General features: G+C 47.4%; 1 protein-coding gene across 9 annotated transcripts in view; it reads right to left on the bottom strand.

The window, feature by feature from the left end:
* The window catches only part of CACNA1D (calcium voltage-gated channel subunit alpha1 D), a 292,840-nt gene extending 276,876 nt beyond the window's left edge, over nt 1–15,964 (bottom strand). For all 9 annotated transcript variants that reach the window (XM_073901366.1, XM_073901370.1, XM_073901372.1 and 6 more), the window contains exons 1-3: nt 15,549–15,964; nt 13,248–13,557; nt 9,414–9,519 (exon numbers count right to left, since the gene is read on the bottom strand). In XM_073901366.1, coding sequence (XP_073757467.1) covers nt 9,414–9,519; nt 13,248–13,557; nt 15,549–15,615 — 483 coding nt within the window. In that variant the 5' untranslated portion in view covers nt 15,616–15,964. The remainder of the gene's footprint in view (nt 1–9,413; nt 9,520–13,247; nt 13,558–15,548) is intronic.
* Nucleotides 15,965–16,216: the final 252 nt, after the last annotated feature.

Below are 16,216 nucleotides of genomic sequence, written 5' to 3'. Positions count from 1 at the left end.
ACCACATCTCTTCAAGCCCATGAGGGCTTTGGAGGGGTTCTCTGCACTAATTCATAGTATCCTTTTATATTCTGACTTAGGACAGGAAGCAAATGTGTTTAATGGCCTCTATTTCACACATAATAAACACTCAAAAAAGTACTTTATGCGTGATTTCATGATAGCTGTGTTAAACTGTTTTTCCAGCTTCCCAGCTTTACTTCTCTAGTAATTTATATAGTCAAAAAGCAAAGCTCTCCTAGAACATAGAAGCGCCTTCCTTACGCCACAGTTCAATGTTGCGCGCTCACCCTTTAAACTACGAAGCCAGAGACCATCTGCTGGCAGGGCGTTTCTGACTCTTTAACAAAAGCACAGCGATGACGGGGCTCGCCATGCCCCACAGTGTACTTTGTACAAGGACCCATGCTGCACGTTCCTCCTTGGATTCGGTTCCTAAAAAGTGATTCTCTGAATGAATGCAGCTGCTTCCCATTGTTGAGAGGAGAAAAGCCTTGTAAGTTAGGATGTGCCTCCTTTGGCCACCACGGCTGGAAATCCTAAAGGCCAAATCAGTGCCCAGGTGTTGGCAATCCGTTAGCTTCCAGCCCCCGGGGCAGGGCTACTTTGTTTTGATTCCACATTGCCCCATCTCGTATCAACTTTCCTTTCCTAAGCCACCTCAGAGCTTTTGAAAGGAGGGGCGGGGGGGGGGGGGGGGATATAAACCCTCTCATAAATATCATAACAGCGAGATTTTACTATGTGTGAAAATAAATAATTAATAACCAAAGAACATGGGACAGTAGAAACAAAGCAGGTTACATATTTTTCTTCCCCAACGGAAAGGAACATAAAGGCAGTGTTCATCTCGAACTGTAGCAAGCAAACACTCCAAAACGAAGAATCCATTTTTGGGTAAGGAACTTACTTACCTATTAGCTGCCTAGAATGAATGTTTCACTTGAAAGCACTACCGTACCAAACCTGTGGCAAAGTACTTACTCCGAAGGAAGGGGAAGAATAATAAGCTTTGGGGCCTTTCATCTGGATCTGTGGTTTGAAAGAGATTAGGAATCTAGTGCTCAGGGTCTGTGGACTTTCCGCTCTAACCAGAGGCTCTGGATGCCTACCAAACATCCAAGAGGAAGGCTGAACCCTACTCCCAAAATTTCCCTTCGCATAGCCGAAGCTAGAAAACACATGAGGTCACTCATCAGAATTAAATGACAGCAGATCTCAAGGAGATGTGGGGGTGGGAGTTTAAACCAATACAAGCTTAGTGGAGGGCAACGTGGCAGTAAGGAAATTAAAAATGTACTGTCCTCCCGCCCAGAGAGCTGACTCCTCTGAGTACTTATCCCAGAGAAATGTTTCCTTGTGTGCACAAAGAAGAGCATACAAGGATACTCAACGCGGTACTGTTTGAAATAGCAAAACTTCAGGAACTCACCCAAATGCTCATCAGAAAGAGAACCAGTCAACCATGGCATACTCATACAGGGAATATTTTATACCAGCACGAAGTTGTTAGGTCTCTACGTAGACATGGTAAGATCTGTAAGATACATTACGTGGGGGGAAAACGAAGCTATTTAACCCATGTGTTCTGTTCCCATTGGGTAAGATTTAAAATCCCCAAACTGTAGAGACACACACTTCAAAATGGACAGGCACAGACACAGTGAAAAGCAGTTCTGAAAGGATCACACCAAACTGAGGACTGATTAGAATGAGCTGGAGGGGTAAAAAGGGGCTGTCACTTGATACTGTTTTCATTGGAAGAATCCATTTGTGCAAACCTTGAATGATGACTGGTTGTAAGAATGCAAGATATGGAAAATAAAGAGGGTAGCTCTCTGACCCTGTGTGGTGGGCTTTCCTGGGCACAGTGAGCCACAGTGGCTCAAGCTACACAAGTCAGGGACACAGGAACCTGGTGTGCCCTGCAGAGCAAGTCTCAGTAAAATATCTGTTGAATAATGGTGCCTTGACTTCCTGCCTCATAAACAAGGGTCCGTACAGCTCTACAAAATTATCTGTGAGCACGTTGTGCTAGACTTCCGCATGTACATAGGAGGCAAGGAAAGGTGGGAGCTTTCCACCCAGCCTGCTTCGAGGCCCCCCCCTCCTTCCCTGGGTCCACCTGCCAGCCTCATTTTCCCTGAGCAGCCTGCAGCCTGCCTTTCCTCCCTCAGGTTAGCCTCCCATTTCCCTCCAGCCTGCCCCTCAAGGTCACTCATTCAATATTTTCAACAGATGTCCTGTGATTTCTAGAATTACCACTCAGCCAATAGGGAGAAGGATAAAAAATTGGCAGAAAGAATTGCTTGGGGGTTCATTTTCCCCAGACTGGGCAGTGTCTGGGGCCCTGCTTAGTGAAAATCACCAGAAGGCTTCACCCTTCAAGGTGTGTGTCAAAAACACCCATCCATCCATACACCCAACCACACTTCCCACTGACCACACACACACACACACACACACACACACACACACACACAGACACACACACACAGGACTAATCACCTCAGGCAGTTCCTCATTCAGCCCAATCTTCTGTTTTGCTCACTATGTCTTCCTCCCCACCAAGCATGACCAGCTTTGCCAGTCCCTCCACACTGCCTTACCATCCACAAGCACCCCAACCGTAGGAACTCCAATCCCACTTGAATGAAAAAGGGAAGACACCTTCTGCCACTTTCCTGACTTTGATCACATGGGCAGAACAGGACTTGGGGGGCATATCCTGTGCTGTTGCTGGCAGAGAGCCCCTGGGGTCTGAGCACAGTAGAAGGCAGAAGCAGGAAGGATAACATCTATTCCTGAATGACCTGCCAATCTCCCAGCCCCATCCCCACCCCACTGCCAGGACAAAGGACACCAACCAACATCCCTTCCCTTGGCACCACATCCAAGCAACAGTAATACCTCATGAGGTCCTTCCCCACAGCTCAAGCACTATACTTCCAGAGCTTCCACAATTTCTTTAGGGACCTTCTGAGGGGAGGAGCTATTGGGGGGGTCTGTTCTGGATCCCCAGCACCACCACCAGCATTTAATGAGACATAAGGATCTCCAGGGCTGAGCAAGTTGTCCCCTCTGATTCTGGAACTTCTCATATTCTGCAGACAGTTAAAAATTAAATTCTGATGAGAAAGGTCAAAAAAAAAAAAGAAAGAAAGAAAGAAAAGAAACTACCCACAAATCTGCCACAGGGGTTTCTTGTTTCTCACATAATCATTTTTAAAATACTGAGCTGAGGTTAAGGAAGGAATGCATCTCCCCACAGACCCTCCCCCAGATGGGCTAAGGGGGACGCACACTTCAGACGTTGTGTGAGGCAGACCCATGGTGGGCTGGCTGGACTCTGCCAGAGACATCCGAGGGCCAGGGTGCAGGATGGCATCCTGACACCCTCTTGTAAGCCCCCTTTCCAGCTGTCTCTGATAGGATTTCTACCCCTTGGACTTCTCAGTTAGCTAAGTTAATAAATCACACAAACACACACACATACACTTTTTTTTTCAACTAAGCCAATTTGAGTTGTGTTTCTGCAACCCGTAACCCTACAAGGGCTGGCTAATACACCAACATATCCAAATATCTGCACTCTAAGACCAGCTCATTTTTAAAGAGTCTGAGAGAGGAAGTTCCAGTATTCAAGGTATGACTATAAAACAATGAGATTTGCTTTTACAAGAAACCAACCAAAAGACTGGGAACCCTTTTGAAATTCTTAAGGAACTTTAATAGTAATAGATCTGAATTCTTTAAGAGCTGGCTTTGGTCTCTGAAAAACTGTCAATACCCGATCAAAGTCCACTCAGTAAAAAATCGAGCCCCATAACTTGTTCTTTTTCAAAATGAGGTTAAGACTAGAAAAGACATGTGATTATTTGTGCAGCACATGAACTGGCTCACGTTTTATGATTAGGAAACCAGCATTGGGTAAAGCCTTACTACACAAGTCTACCTACTCTGGTCATCTTGCTGCTTTCCCTCCACCCATCCTTCCAAGAACTGTGAGGTTCATACTCACAAACAGTGCACATACAACACCAAACACAGAAGCCAGCTTACGACGTCGGGATCCGGACACAGAAGCAAGCTTCTGAGCTAGGGATTTGAAAAGTATCAACAAGTACTTGTCTTTCTTCCTGCTTCGGATATAAAGAGTTAAATTTGCCAAGAAAGGCATGATCCTGAAATTAAAGGCAAACTCATTAATATCAGACAACAAAAGTCAGCCTCTCAGGCAATTATTAATCATTAGCCAACTGTTGAAAATTAACTACTGATCCATAAGGACATACCGTGAAGCCCTTGTACAGCCATCCATGTATTTATTCCCATTCCGCACCCATTTCCTGGTGCCTACTGTGCACCAGGCACAGGGTTAGTTCCCAGCACTGGGAACTAGACTAATCAGACACCAGCCTCTGTCTCCGGGAACTCATACGCTGGTTTCATCCAGAGTCATTCAGCTAATGAGCCAAAGACCCCAGAGCGCATGTGCAGAACCACCACCCACCAAACCACTCCCCGTAGCAGTTATAAAAAGAGGCGGAAAAGGGCAAATGAACATAAAGAGGAGAGTTTACCATGCTTACAGGAGGGCAGAGGGAAAACCAGTACTTAAACTCAGGCAGGTGGGGTGGGAGGCAGAAGTGGATGAGGCTCAGGGGAGGCTGAGCTGAGGGGGCAGCACAGGAGCTGTGTCCTAGAACAGACAGAATCTAGTCGGACAGAAATAAGAGCACACAGTTCAAACAGAAAGACAACAGAGCAAAGATACACTGTGCGGAAGGTACAGAACTAAAACCCACCTTATAGGCTAAGCCCAATGAACCAAGTTACGAAACCATGTTTCAGTAAGTCCCCCTATGCGCAAAAACTGTGAGATGCCAAACTATAGGACCAAGCAGATCCAATGAGCTCACTTTGTAAGCCCAGGAAACACCTTGCATTGGGATCTCAGCCGTGGAAGAGAGAAGGCAAGCAGAGTACTCTGTCCCATAACATTCCTGGCCATTGTAAGACACCTTACAATGGTCCCACTGCCAAGAGGCGCCCCCACCCCTTGGCTACTTCGAGCACAAAATGTGCTAGATGGCTCAGCTCTGACACTCGGCTCCCGGGGCTCCTTCAGCCAGAGGAGTTCGAGAAGCAGAGTCACAAGACCCGAAGCTTTTCAGGAACAAGCACTTACAACGTCCCACCAGCTCCCAGCTAAGGACCTCCAAGGAGTCCACAGAGGGACCTGCCACCCAAGGAAATCCTGAATACAGGCCAGAGGAAAGAAGGGGTGAGGCTCTTCTCCTGGCAGTCACAGCAACATGTGTTTACTGAACAGCTACTTCGTACCCCCCAGTGATTCCAAAATGATTCACTAAGAATTGTATTCTGAAGATGCTTGGTAAAATCGAGATAAGACATGCACATGAGGAACTAAAACATAGGGTATTTTGTATGTGAAGGGTCACGAGAGAGGTTTGGATAAGAGCGTTCCTTCAGATCAGGGTGGGAAAAGCCGTCGTGGAAGAGACAGAGTTTGAGACGGTTCCTGAATTCCTCCAGGGGCCGGAGTGGAAGAGACACTACAGGCAGAGAAGAGGCTAGAAGGTGGGCAAGAACACGGAAGGAGTGTTTAGGAACTATGGGTGGGCAAACGGGGGGGGTGGGCACTGCTGGGAAGGAGGGACTCAGAAAGCTCAGACAGCCCAGGAGGACCTGGCCACACTACAGGGGTGTGGATGGGGAGGAAGATGCGCAGGGTTCTGCAGGGGCAAAATGTCAACGGGCTAAAGAAAAAAAAAAAAAAAACAGGCTGCAACGACAAGAGGAGGAAGGGGGCGGGAAAGGGGTCAAAGACTCCATAAAAGTTCCTGCTGAATTAAAGGAGGATTTCCGGAGCCCCTGGTAGAAGCCACTGTGCCTGATAAAGGGGTCGAGAGGCCTGGACCACAGGCCTCACCCTCCGGGGCTGGTGTCATTTGCAGATATCAGGAGAGGTCCAAACGGGCAGATGAGCACCCCGATGTGGGATGGTTCTAATTGGAGGCGACTGGGCACTACAGACCGCGGCGCTCAGCCTGGGGCCGGGGAGCACCAGGAGCAGGCAGGACAGACAACTTTAACCGCATCCATCCACCTCTGAGACACTGAAGTCTGGGAAGCCAAATAGAGCGTTCTTCAACAGTGAAGCACAGGATTGTAAGCAGCCCCCCTTTGATGCTCTGGAAAGCAGAGCTCCCCACTGCTCCCCACCCCGGGCTAAGAAGAAATTAAATAAATGATATACACTTGCAATAAGTGGAACTGAGGAGCTAGTGTTATAGACTGAGCCAAGAAGGGTCTCACTGTGGGAACTCAGTTGTACCGTTTCCATGGCTTCAACCTCCACTAGTCCCTGCAAGTCCACAAATGAAACTGCATAGAAATTTGATACTGTTTATATTTAAAAAAAAAAAAAAAAAACCTAACCCTGGGAAAACTTGCTGCCCCCAAGGTAGTCTCCAGACTCCCAAAGCTGGCTCAGTTACAAGCAACCCAGACCAAACACACATTGGCCCGATGGGGATGGCCACCTTTCTTACCCGATAGAACTAATCGCGTCACTACAAATGACCTATAAGAGGCAGACACAGCTTGGCAACAAAGCAGGCTCTAAGGGTTCAACATACACATTTCCCACAGAGCTACGAAGCAAAGAAAACCACCAACTCCCTGACACGTGCAGCTTTGCAACCCATATCGGTCTCTGCCCTTCGATTTGCCATTCACGTTAACTGAAAGGTATTTACTACAGATGAAAAATAAGCTTCGTTCGGCCGCCTCTAAACCGATCCCAAAAATAGAGCAATCACTTTGGTACAAAATGGGTCAAATGTATTAAAAAAAAAAACCTGGCTCCCTGGCGGGAGCACTGACATGCCATGGGACCTTGTAAAGAGTCAGGGGGAAATCCACAAAGATCTTCCCTTCCCACAGTGGGAAAGGAAATATTTAAAGAGTCAAGCAGAGAATAAACTCCTCTGGCCACGTGACCATCCAAGTGAAACAAGACAGAAACTCAAATGCTATGAGTTTCAGAACAGTGAGAGGTCAAAGGAGTATATGTTGGTTTTTAGAAAGGCCTGCCAAACGAATACACTGCCTCCCTCCCCGCCCTTAAAATACCACCATTTAAGAATTGTTAAGAAAGCATCCGCTAGGGAGGGATTGCAAAGGAGAAGAGAGATTTATCCATTTCCTATATTTTATTCCCTTACTCATTAGCTGAGAAATCCAAACGGTCTGACGGCAGATATCAGTGCCCTGAATTTCCCTGGGAAAAATCAGAATATTAATTGGCTTACACACACAGCTACATTAATTATTCCATTGATCTGAATTAATCTGCCTTTCTGAAAGGTATTTATTTTCTAAGTTTGTTTAATCATGTTCTCTTGAGCTACAAAAAGCAACAAACTGGGTCACCATCCACGTTGTTAAATTTGGTAACAAGGCTGACACCATCTGTGGTCTAGACTCTGCTGATCCATCCCCATTGATGGGGGCTTTTCGCCACTTCTGCTCTTCCTTTAAAATGATCATCTAATATCACGTGTCCACGACCAAATCAGAAGCTGTTTAAAATATCCCAAAGCACACAAATCACCTCTAGCATAGCATAAATCCACACTAGTGGCAAACGTGTATATGTGTATCCAACTCCTGTTGAGTTATATTTTCAGTAGCAATACCCAAAACTTTTTTACATTCTCTAGAAATCAGACTATAAAAGCCCAAATATGAATGGACATCATGTTCTACCTGACATATCGCACATTTTACACAATATGTAACATGAAATCCGGTATATAAACCATTGAGGCTAAAATCACAAAAGCATAACTTCAGTATCTTCAGAACCCCGCAGAGCCCCCCCACCACACACACACACCAGTTCTGCCTTTACACCACTCACTTAGTTACAAACAGCCACCCTACTCAAATACAGCTTCAACATGGGAAACCAGAAACAGATGAATCTAGCTAAAAGAGGAGAGAGCAGGGGTGCCTGGGTGGCTCAGTCATTAGGCGTCTGCCTTCGGCTCAGGTCATGATCCCAGGGTCCTGGGATCGAGCCCCGCATCGGGCTTCCTGCTCTGCGGGAAGCCTGCTTCTCCCTCTCCCACTCCCCCTGCTTGCGTTCCCTCTCTCACTGTGTCTCTCTCTGTCAAATAAATAAATACACTCTTTAGAAAAAATAAAAAAATAAAAGAGGAGAGAGCAAAAAAGAGAGAGAAAGAGCTCCCTGTTACCCAGCATTGGCCCCCCTGCTCCACTTGCCTTTCTGCACAGCCTCCCCCAAGGAGGATGCTACACTCCAGAAAAATCCTGACATGGCTTCTGAATCATCAAGAAAAGATTACAGAATGTCAGAGGTAAACACGATCCCAAGTTATCTTCTTATCCAGCTCCCTTGACAAGTGGGTGAATGGCAACACAGAAAGGATTTGGGAAATGCCCCTCAAAACACAGCTAGTTGTCCCAGCTCGGTGGGACAAGCTCCTAGTCCCAACTCTGGTGTTCTTTCGGGCTCTTTTTCTTTTTTTTTTTTTTTTTTAAACTATATCAACCTTTCCCCAAGGAAGTTTCATGAAACACTGGTTTCGTGATGTGTTCTGCCAAAAAACTGTTTGAAGAATCCATGACCAATTACTTTTGGGACTAGCTGAGTTAAACAAAATGAAACTAGTTTTTTAACTACAGACCTTCCCGGAGCTCTTACTGAGCTAATGTGCACTATAAATCTCTAAGAGGGCAATGAAGTATGTGGAAGTATCCCAATTTATTTAACCCTAGAACCATTTTATCTTGGGATAAAATGGATCTTCATAGGATACTCCTAGTGGAATACTACACTGTAATCTCCAAATTATGTTCCATGTAGATCTATTCATTCTGTTGTATTCTGATGCTCTAAAAATGAATAGTTCGTGTACAAAATGTATGATAATTCTCTACTTACCAGAGAAATTGACCAAACAAAATACCCACCACTCCTAAATAAACACTGGATTTAAAAAAAAAAAAAAAAAAAAAAAAAAAAGCAGCTAATATTATCCAGAAAAGAATGGTAGACAGCAAAAGCCTATATGGAGAGAAAAGTTATTTTAAAATCTGCTACAAACCTCTTCCATAAAAAAGTGCCACATCTATTAATGCAAGATTCATGACTTTAAACACTTTCATTCAGTATAAATTTGAGAATACAGGTCAGAGGAAAAAAAAAAAATAACACAAACAAACCCGCTGTTGCAAAGCTTCAGGAAACATCACATGCGTATCTGTAAACTTCAACCACCCAGAAAGCCAGCTGCCAGTTTAAGTAGAGAGGAAAATGATAACCACACATCAGGACAAGCAGGAACTCTAGCACTTACCAAGTTATGATTTGTTGAATTAGAATCATCTTCGGGGAATGGGATGTAAATAGCTAAGGCCACACAATTGGCAAAAATAGCCAATAATATAAATATGTCAAATGGTCTGAAAAATGTTGTTAAGGCATATATGTCTTATGCAAACATTAGCCATCTCTCTCATCACACTTTCAATCACACCACTCTTAAATCTTTTTAGAAATGAAAATTATGCACACAAGTCCTTTCTCAGCCGACTGTTAGGACCACGATGTCTCCGGCAAACATAATCGTCCATGGTCATCTGGCAGATCTTCCTATCGAATGACTTTTCCATGTCCTTTCCTTCTCTTGCAAGGATCATGTTATGCTCATTCTTTGCTGTGCATTTTATATTGAAACCTAAACACGCATCCGATGAGGGCACCCTATGACCCATGTTTCTGCTTCTTAAAGTTTTAAAAGCGACAAAGACCTGAGAACACAACGTTCCTGGCTGTTGTAGACACAAAGAGAAGTCCTCATGAGACAAATCTCTTCCACAAATCCTTGCCTCCATGTGTTAAAACCATTTTCTCGGGGGCTATTCTTGGCTGGGTCAGTCTCCTGTCTGGACCGGGGCAGGCCAAGGCACCATTCTACATCCTACCTGTGACCGTCTTGTGGCATGTTCCAATACCTCCGACACTGTAACAAGCAAGCCAGGCTCCAGCTCCCCCTCTGCTTCCTTTACTAATCAATGCCTATCACTGTTTCGGATTACAGCTGGACTGGAGCTCCGTTTCTAATGAGCTGTTACTGCGTTCAATTTATAAACAAATTAAATAAAAAGCCGTAAGAAATCAGCACCAGACACTTTGAAAGTACAATTGAACAATTCTAAATCTCGGGGGTCTGTCTGGAAGAAATCACTTTGAAATCAGCTTGCAACAGATACTTGCTTCAACATTCTGGTGTTATTAAGAGACATTGTCAAAACTGGCAATGCAAAATTTGACTTCTGCCAGAATGACTGTTTTTCTTCTTTTCGCTTTCAGGCTTTCCGAATTCAAGGTTTCTGAGCACCAACATAATCTGCAACTTGGTGGGGAAAGAGGGTGGCTTGATTTTATAAGTGTTTCTGCCATAACCTCACTCACAAAAGGCAATGCCACTGGTTTAACTAAACATCTCCAAGTACTAAAGCTTTGAGGATGTGAACAGACCCTTCTCCATCCATCCTGATATTCTTCTGCGAAATCCAAAAGTGCTGAAGGAAACAAAGGCCCCCTACCTCTCTTGGGATACCCTGAGTCTCATGAAAAATCAGCCCCTTAAAAAGTGTTTTGACACTCACTGAAATAAGGACATGAATGACATTCTTCTCTCACTAATTTCGATGGGTTTATTTTTTAAAGCCAATTAGCTTTCACTCATATTTATTCTTTTAACTCATCTAGTATTACAAAATCTCTTATCCAAGGATCCAAACTTAAGACAGTTCCCCTTCAGAAGATTTCAGGATCCTCTTTCCACTTTTCTTTTTTGCCATTCCTCCTGAAAATTTAAAAACCCGTTGCCCCAGTGTTAGCCTACACAGAAACACACCTGTGGTCTCTCCTGTCCTCCCCCACCCCCATACCACCGTTCCTCCTTTTTCGTTCCCAATACTTAAATGACAGACCAGCAAACCCGAGAAATACCAATGCTGTTTAGGAAAGCCAAACACTTTTTTTTCTTTATGGTGGTCCGGCTTCAGCTGCCAGGTATTGGTGGATAACTATCTGACTGCCACAAGATATTTACAAGTCATGCCGAACAGAGCGATAACTATATGGGCCTGCTCCCCAAAATTCCTCCTGATAAGGCCAGCGCTCCTCATTCCCCAAAGACGCAGGACGTTCTTGCCCTGTCTGGGTGTACAAACCAGCGAGGGTCTCACTCTCCCAGTGCGGAATGGGCCTGGCACAGCCGGCTTTCGGAGAATTTCTATAACCTGCTCCCTGAACTAGAAGGCAACTGTCACTGGGAAAGACAAACAGATCATATGTTGTTTAAAGATCTGTTCTACAGACTGTCCCATTTGTAGGCAGCCATATCCCCTAGTTCCTGTACACATGTGTCTGGCCATGCGGGAAAGGGAGTCAGCAGCATGATCCCGGAATTCACTCTGCACACATAAATTGCGATAGGCAAATTAGTATGCACGAAGAGAAACAGCGGCAGGCCTCCCACTTCACTCTCCATGGAATGAATGGCCCCAGAGAGGTCTCTGCTTACCCGGAGTCGTGTCAAGCCAGGAGGGGAGCTTTCTGGCTGAGTGTAAACATGCTTCCGACTCCAGCGATGCCACCGAGGCACGCCCTATGCACCCAGCGGCCTCCGGGTTGACCCTAGCGTTCATTCTCAGAATAGGAGAGAACTTACACAGAAAACATATCCATGCACTCCCAGCCATGTGAGAGACACTGTAACTCCCTCCAGAGAGGAGACATCTGTTCTAAAAAGGAGAAGCACATGAAAACCCCGCAAACCCTACCTTTGCATTTGGCTGCCCTCTCCAAAACCTTTCTAGGCAAAGTTACCTCATTCTAACGTGTGTCCGTGAGCACAGAAAACAGCCGGCTACAGCAGAAGGCCCGCAAAGAGCACCCACACTAGGCGCTCAGGTTATAAGGGGGTTACAGTTCCACCTTCCAGCTGGTGGCCAATATCCTCCCTTGTGAGCCCCTTCACCCTGGGTATGGTGGGGGAAGCCCGACATTCACACTCCTTCCTATGCTCAGGAACTACTCTAAAGCTCCTGTCGGTCCCAAATACACTTCTGGGAAAAGGAAATGCTTTGTTTTACCCAGACCAATGAATCATCTGACTAATTAGAAAGCCATTTGTTCAGAAAGGAGGCCTCAGTCAACCTTTTCTGAAGGGTGGCAGCAATTGGAGACTGGCCTCCAGATTTGGGAAGGGGGTGAGCAAGCCGAGCACCCTAGTTTTCCAAGATCTGGGACATAACAACCATCCTAGGGCATTTGGAGTTCAGTTTTAAAAATACAAAGGAGACACCCAGAAATGTAACTCCAGTCCAAGGACACAGACAGAATGTTTTATAAGGGCAGCAACTGCAAATTCCCCCACTGACAGACTGCTCTCTAATTCACAAGGGCTCACGAAGGAGAGGCGCACACAAGCCTCTCCCTCCACACGCTCCCTCACGCTCACGTTTCAAATGCTTTTTTGGAACATGTCAAAAGGAAATTCCAGGAAGTCATAGCATTGATGAGCAAATTGATCCCTCCCTACGAAGCAAGTGTTCATATTTGTAGCTACCTGAACAATCAGATCAGCAAATGTCAGAGCTGGAAGCAACCTCAGCAGTAGTTGGGAGTTTCAGAAACAAATTCTAAACATCAGAATAGGAAGATGCCACTAAAGGTCAAAAATGTTATTTATTTCTAGCGAAGTCTCATACAGTCTTTTTGTCTTCAATCAGCATACCTCATTTGCAATAGGTTCGATGCATATCACAGCCCCAAAAGCAATGGTGGGTTTAAACTAACCATTTAGTGCCAAATGACCAAAGGTCAATTCCCTACTTAATTACCACTTTGAAGTCCCAGGCTGTCACCCCCTCCCTCCATCACCACACACACACACACACACACACACACATACAAGGCTAAATATACCCATAGAGCAAGCCCTCTGCACCCTGAGGAGATAGGAAGGTATATACAATGAAACCCTTTACATAGAGCTTTTCTGATGCTCACATTCCAGACTGCTACGACTTTGTAAGTGCCATTTCAGAAAGCAGATCCTTTTAAAGAACAGATGGTAAAAGAGAAAATGAGAAAGACTTCCCCAAAAAAAGGATACTTCCATTCCACTATACTAATGCAGGCTCTTCGGATGGGGTTATTGAGTGACAAACAGAAAAGGGCGCGGGCAGGTCGGCTGTTGGACGAGTTACCCTGTTTTTTGCTCTTGGCGTATTGCTGACGTTTTCTTTGGGAGAGAGATCCCACAGGTGGGGGTGCGGAGGTGCTCATAGTTTGGGCAGCCTTGGCCTGTCTGGCAGCATCGATTGCAGCTTGCCAAGACAGGACGGTTTGCTTGGAGCTATTCGGCTGAGAAGTTGGTCCTTCACCAGAAAGAGGGAGTCTGGTGCCTCTTGCATAGTTTGCCTCTGGGAAGAAGGAGAAAAGGAAAAATGAACAAACAAATAAACAATGAGAATCCAATGTCAGAAAAAAAGCAAAGGTGTCTCCCATCAATAACGGGGGGAGGGTATGGTTCCCATGTTTCCGTTTGGAACCTCATGTCCTATTTTTCAGAAGCAGGACTGTGGTCAACCAGAGCCAGAAGAGAAGCCACGTGCCGGGCCGAGCACCCCAGGACCACTGGTGCAATGGGGTGAGCGCCTCTGTACATCCACGTCTCCACAAGGACTCTGCTAGTGCCTTTTTTCAAACTGAGGCCATCCACATTTATTCCACCTATTCTGACTTAAAACCCATGGATCTCTAATGAGTTAACAGATAGGCACAATAGCTTTTCTCCAAAATAACTACCATGATCACCACCAGAAAAAAACAAAAACAAAAAAACAAAAAAGGCAGTGCCAATAACTCAATAATCTTAATCATTTTCAGGATGTCACTCCAACATCTTTGTACAGCCACAAATGCATTTTTTTCGGCATAGGGAAAAAAAAAATCCTCCACTGGCACCAGGGCAATACCAAAAGCCCCATAACAAATATCTAGATTATGCACTGACACTTCCTGCAAATGAAAATTCATGATGCTTGGGACTCATTTCCTCCACAGGCTTCCGAAAACAGAAAACATCTTTAGGGCTTTTTTGCATTTTAAATTGCAGCCGCAGCAGCCAAGCCAGCATGCAGAGAAACCGTCAAGGCAGACAGCCTGCACCCCTACACCTAGGAAAGACAGGATGGATTATGCCAGGGGCCCTCAAGGTCCACACAGGAGTCACCTAAGTGCAGGCTGGCATCTAAGTACAGGGCAGAACCCCAAGGGGGCTCCATGTGCAAAGCCCCTTCTGACTTTGGGTCAGGCCACCACCCAGGCAGGTCTCCCAGGCACTTGCCTACCTTGAGTCACAACCTCCTTACTGAGACAGAAGTCAAAGTGAGAGTGGTGGCAAAGGTAGAGGGATGGCATTTCCAAAACCAATTCTTGCTAAGAACAAGAGAGAATCCAAGCAAGCACAGGTCGGCCTGCCCAGCAACTTGAGAAGGGGGCCACGGCGGGGGGGGGGGGGGGGGGGGGGGGCGGGCGGGGGGGGGGGGTGGCCTCAGGCAGCAGCCCTCCCAAGCTGGGGAGGAATCGTGCAGAGCCTTCCCTTGGGAAGCGCTCTCGCGGGAAGGCTGTGAGCCCACTGAGGTTGGGGGGTTGGGGCGCCCCCGGCCTCCAAGGAGGAGGTAGGAGGGCTGACCAGAAGCTGTTCCAGCCTCGGTCTCGACCCAGCCCGGCCGGCGTGGTGGCTGCACGTGGTGCCCAGGCCGGGCTCTGGAGAGGAGCCCCACAGCGGCAGCAACTCCCCGGGCATTGCTAGGTTACCTACGTGTGCACAGCGGCGCTGCGAGCGGGAATACGCTCCACCCGACCCCCTGGCAGCAATTCCGAGACCCGGCCTCCCTCTCCAGGGGCGGGGTGTGCTTCACCCACCGTCGCGAAGAGGGAAACCGGGCAATCCTAGAATTTTCCGGATGCCACTGGAGACCAGGGGGCGGGGAAGGAGGGGAAGACGAGAAGAGGCTGGAAAGGGGGCTCAGGCTGAGGACTAACAGCCATCCCCCCTTCCATCGCTCGGGAGCGTTGGAGGAAAGTTGAGCCCGAGGACACTGAACCCGCATCACCTCGGCTCACCGCCCCTCCGGCGGCACAGTACTGCAAGGACTCCACGGCCGCCCCCACCCCACAAATGCAGAATTAACTCTGACATTCAAGGCCTGAAGGGGAGAACGGAGTGGCTGTCACGCATCTCCCCTTTCTATGTAGATGGCACCGAGCTAGAAGCATCCTCTCCAACCCCCTCAACCCACCCAGTGCATCAGAGACGGGAGGGGGTGGGAAGGAAGAGGGGGTGGGAAGAGGAGGACCATGACAAGGATGAGATTTGGCAGCGGGTGCCCAGGCTCTGGCTGCTCACCGTTCGCGTGGTCCGCTTGCTGCTGCCGTTGATGGTGCATGTTTTTCATCATCATCATCATCATCATCCACGAACATTTATTGAGCGCCTACTGTGTGCAGGGCACGGTGCTGGGCGTTGGGGCGGGGAAGGAACGGGTAAGGGGGTTACCGATAGGTAGGAGCCGCGGTCCCTGCCCTTATTGTCGCTTCAGCAGGGGGTGGGGAGGGACGGGGACAGATAGCAGAAAATAAGAATAATTTGTAAAAACCGCTCGCCACCCACGCTCCCTCTTTTTCAAAAATGGAGCAAAATAAACTTTTTTTTAAAAAATAAGATCAGATGTATATATTATCTTAATAATATATACATGTAATTTTTTGCTGCAAAGGAGAATTGGCTTGGTCCCCTCCTCTAGCGGAGGGACGCCGCGGAGATGCCGGCCCGGCCGCCGGGGCCGCTCGGAGCGCCCCCCATTCCCGCCCGCCCGCCGCGGTGCCCAGTGCCCGCCGCCGCCGCCGCCCGCGCCGCCGCTGGCTCGGGACCGCGGGCGCCCCGAGCTCACATCCGGGGACGGAGGCGCTCGCTCGCTCGCTCGCTCCGCGCCCGCCGCGCCGCGCCGCACGCCGGCTTCGCCCTGGCGACGCTGCGCGCCCGCCGCCGCCGTCCCTCCCTCCCCCCCGCCCGCC

The sequence above is a fragment of the Callorhinus ursinus genome, unplaced genomic scaffold (genome assembly GCF_003265705.2).
Source record: "Callorhinus ursinus isolate GAN/ISIS: 27379988/994484 unplaced genomic scaffold, GSC_fseal_2.0 scaffold15, whole genome shotgun sequence".
In the NCBI taxonomy this organism is placed as follows: Eukaryota; Metazoa; Chordata; class Mammalia; order Carnivora; family Otariidae; genus Callorhinus; species Callorhinus ursinus.
Note: the sequence above shows the minus strand (reverse complement) of the source record. Positions and strands in the feature narration are given on the sequence as shown.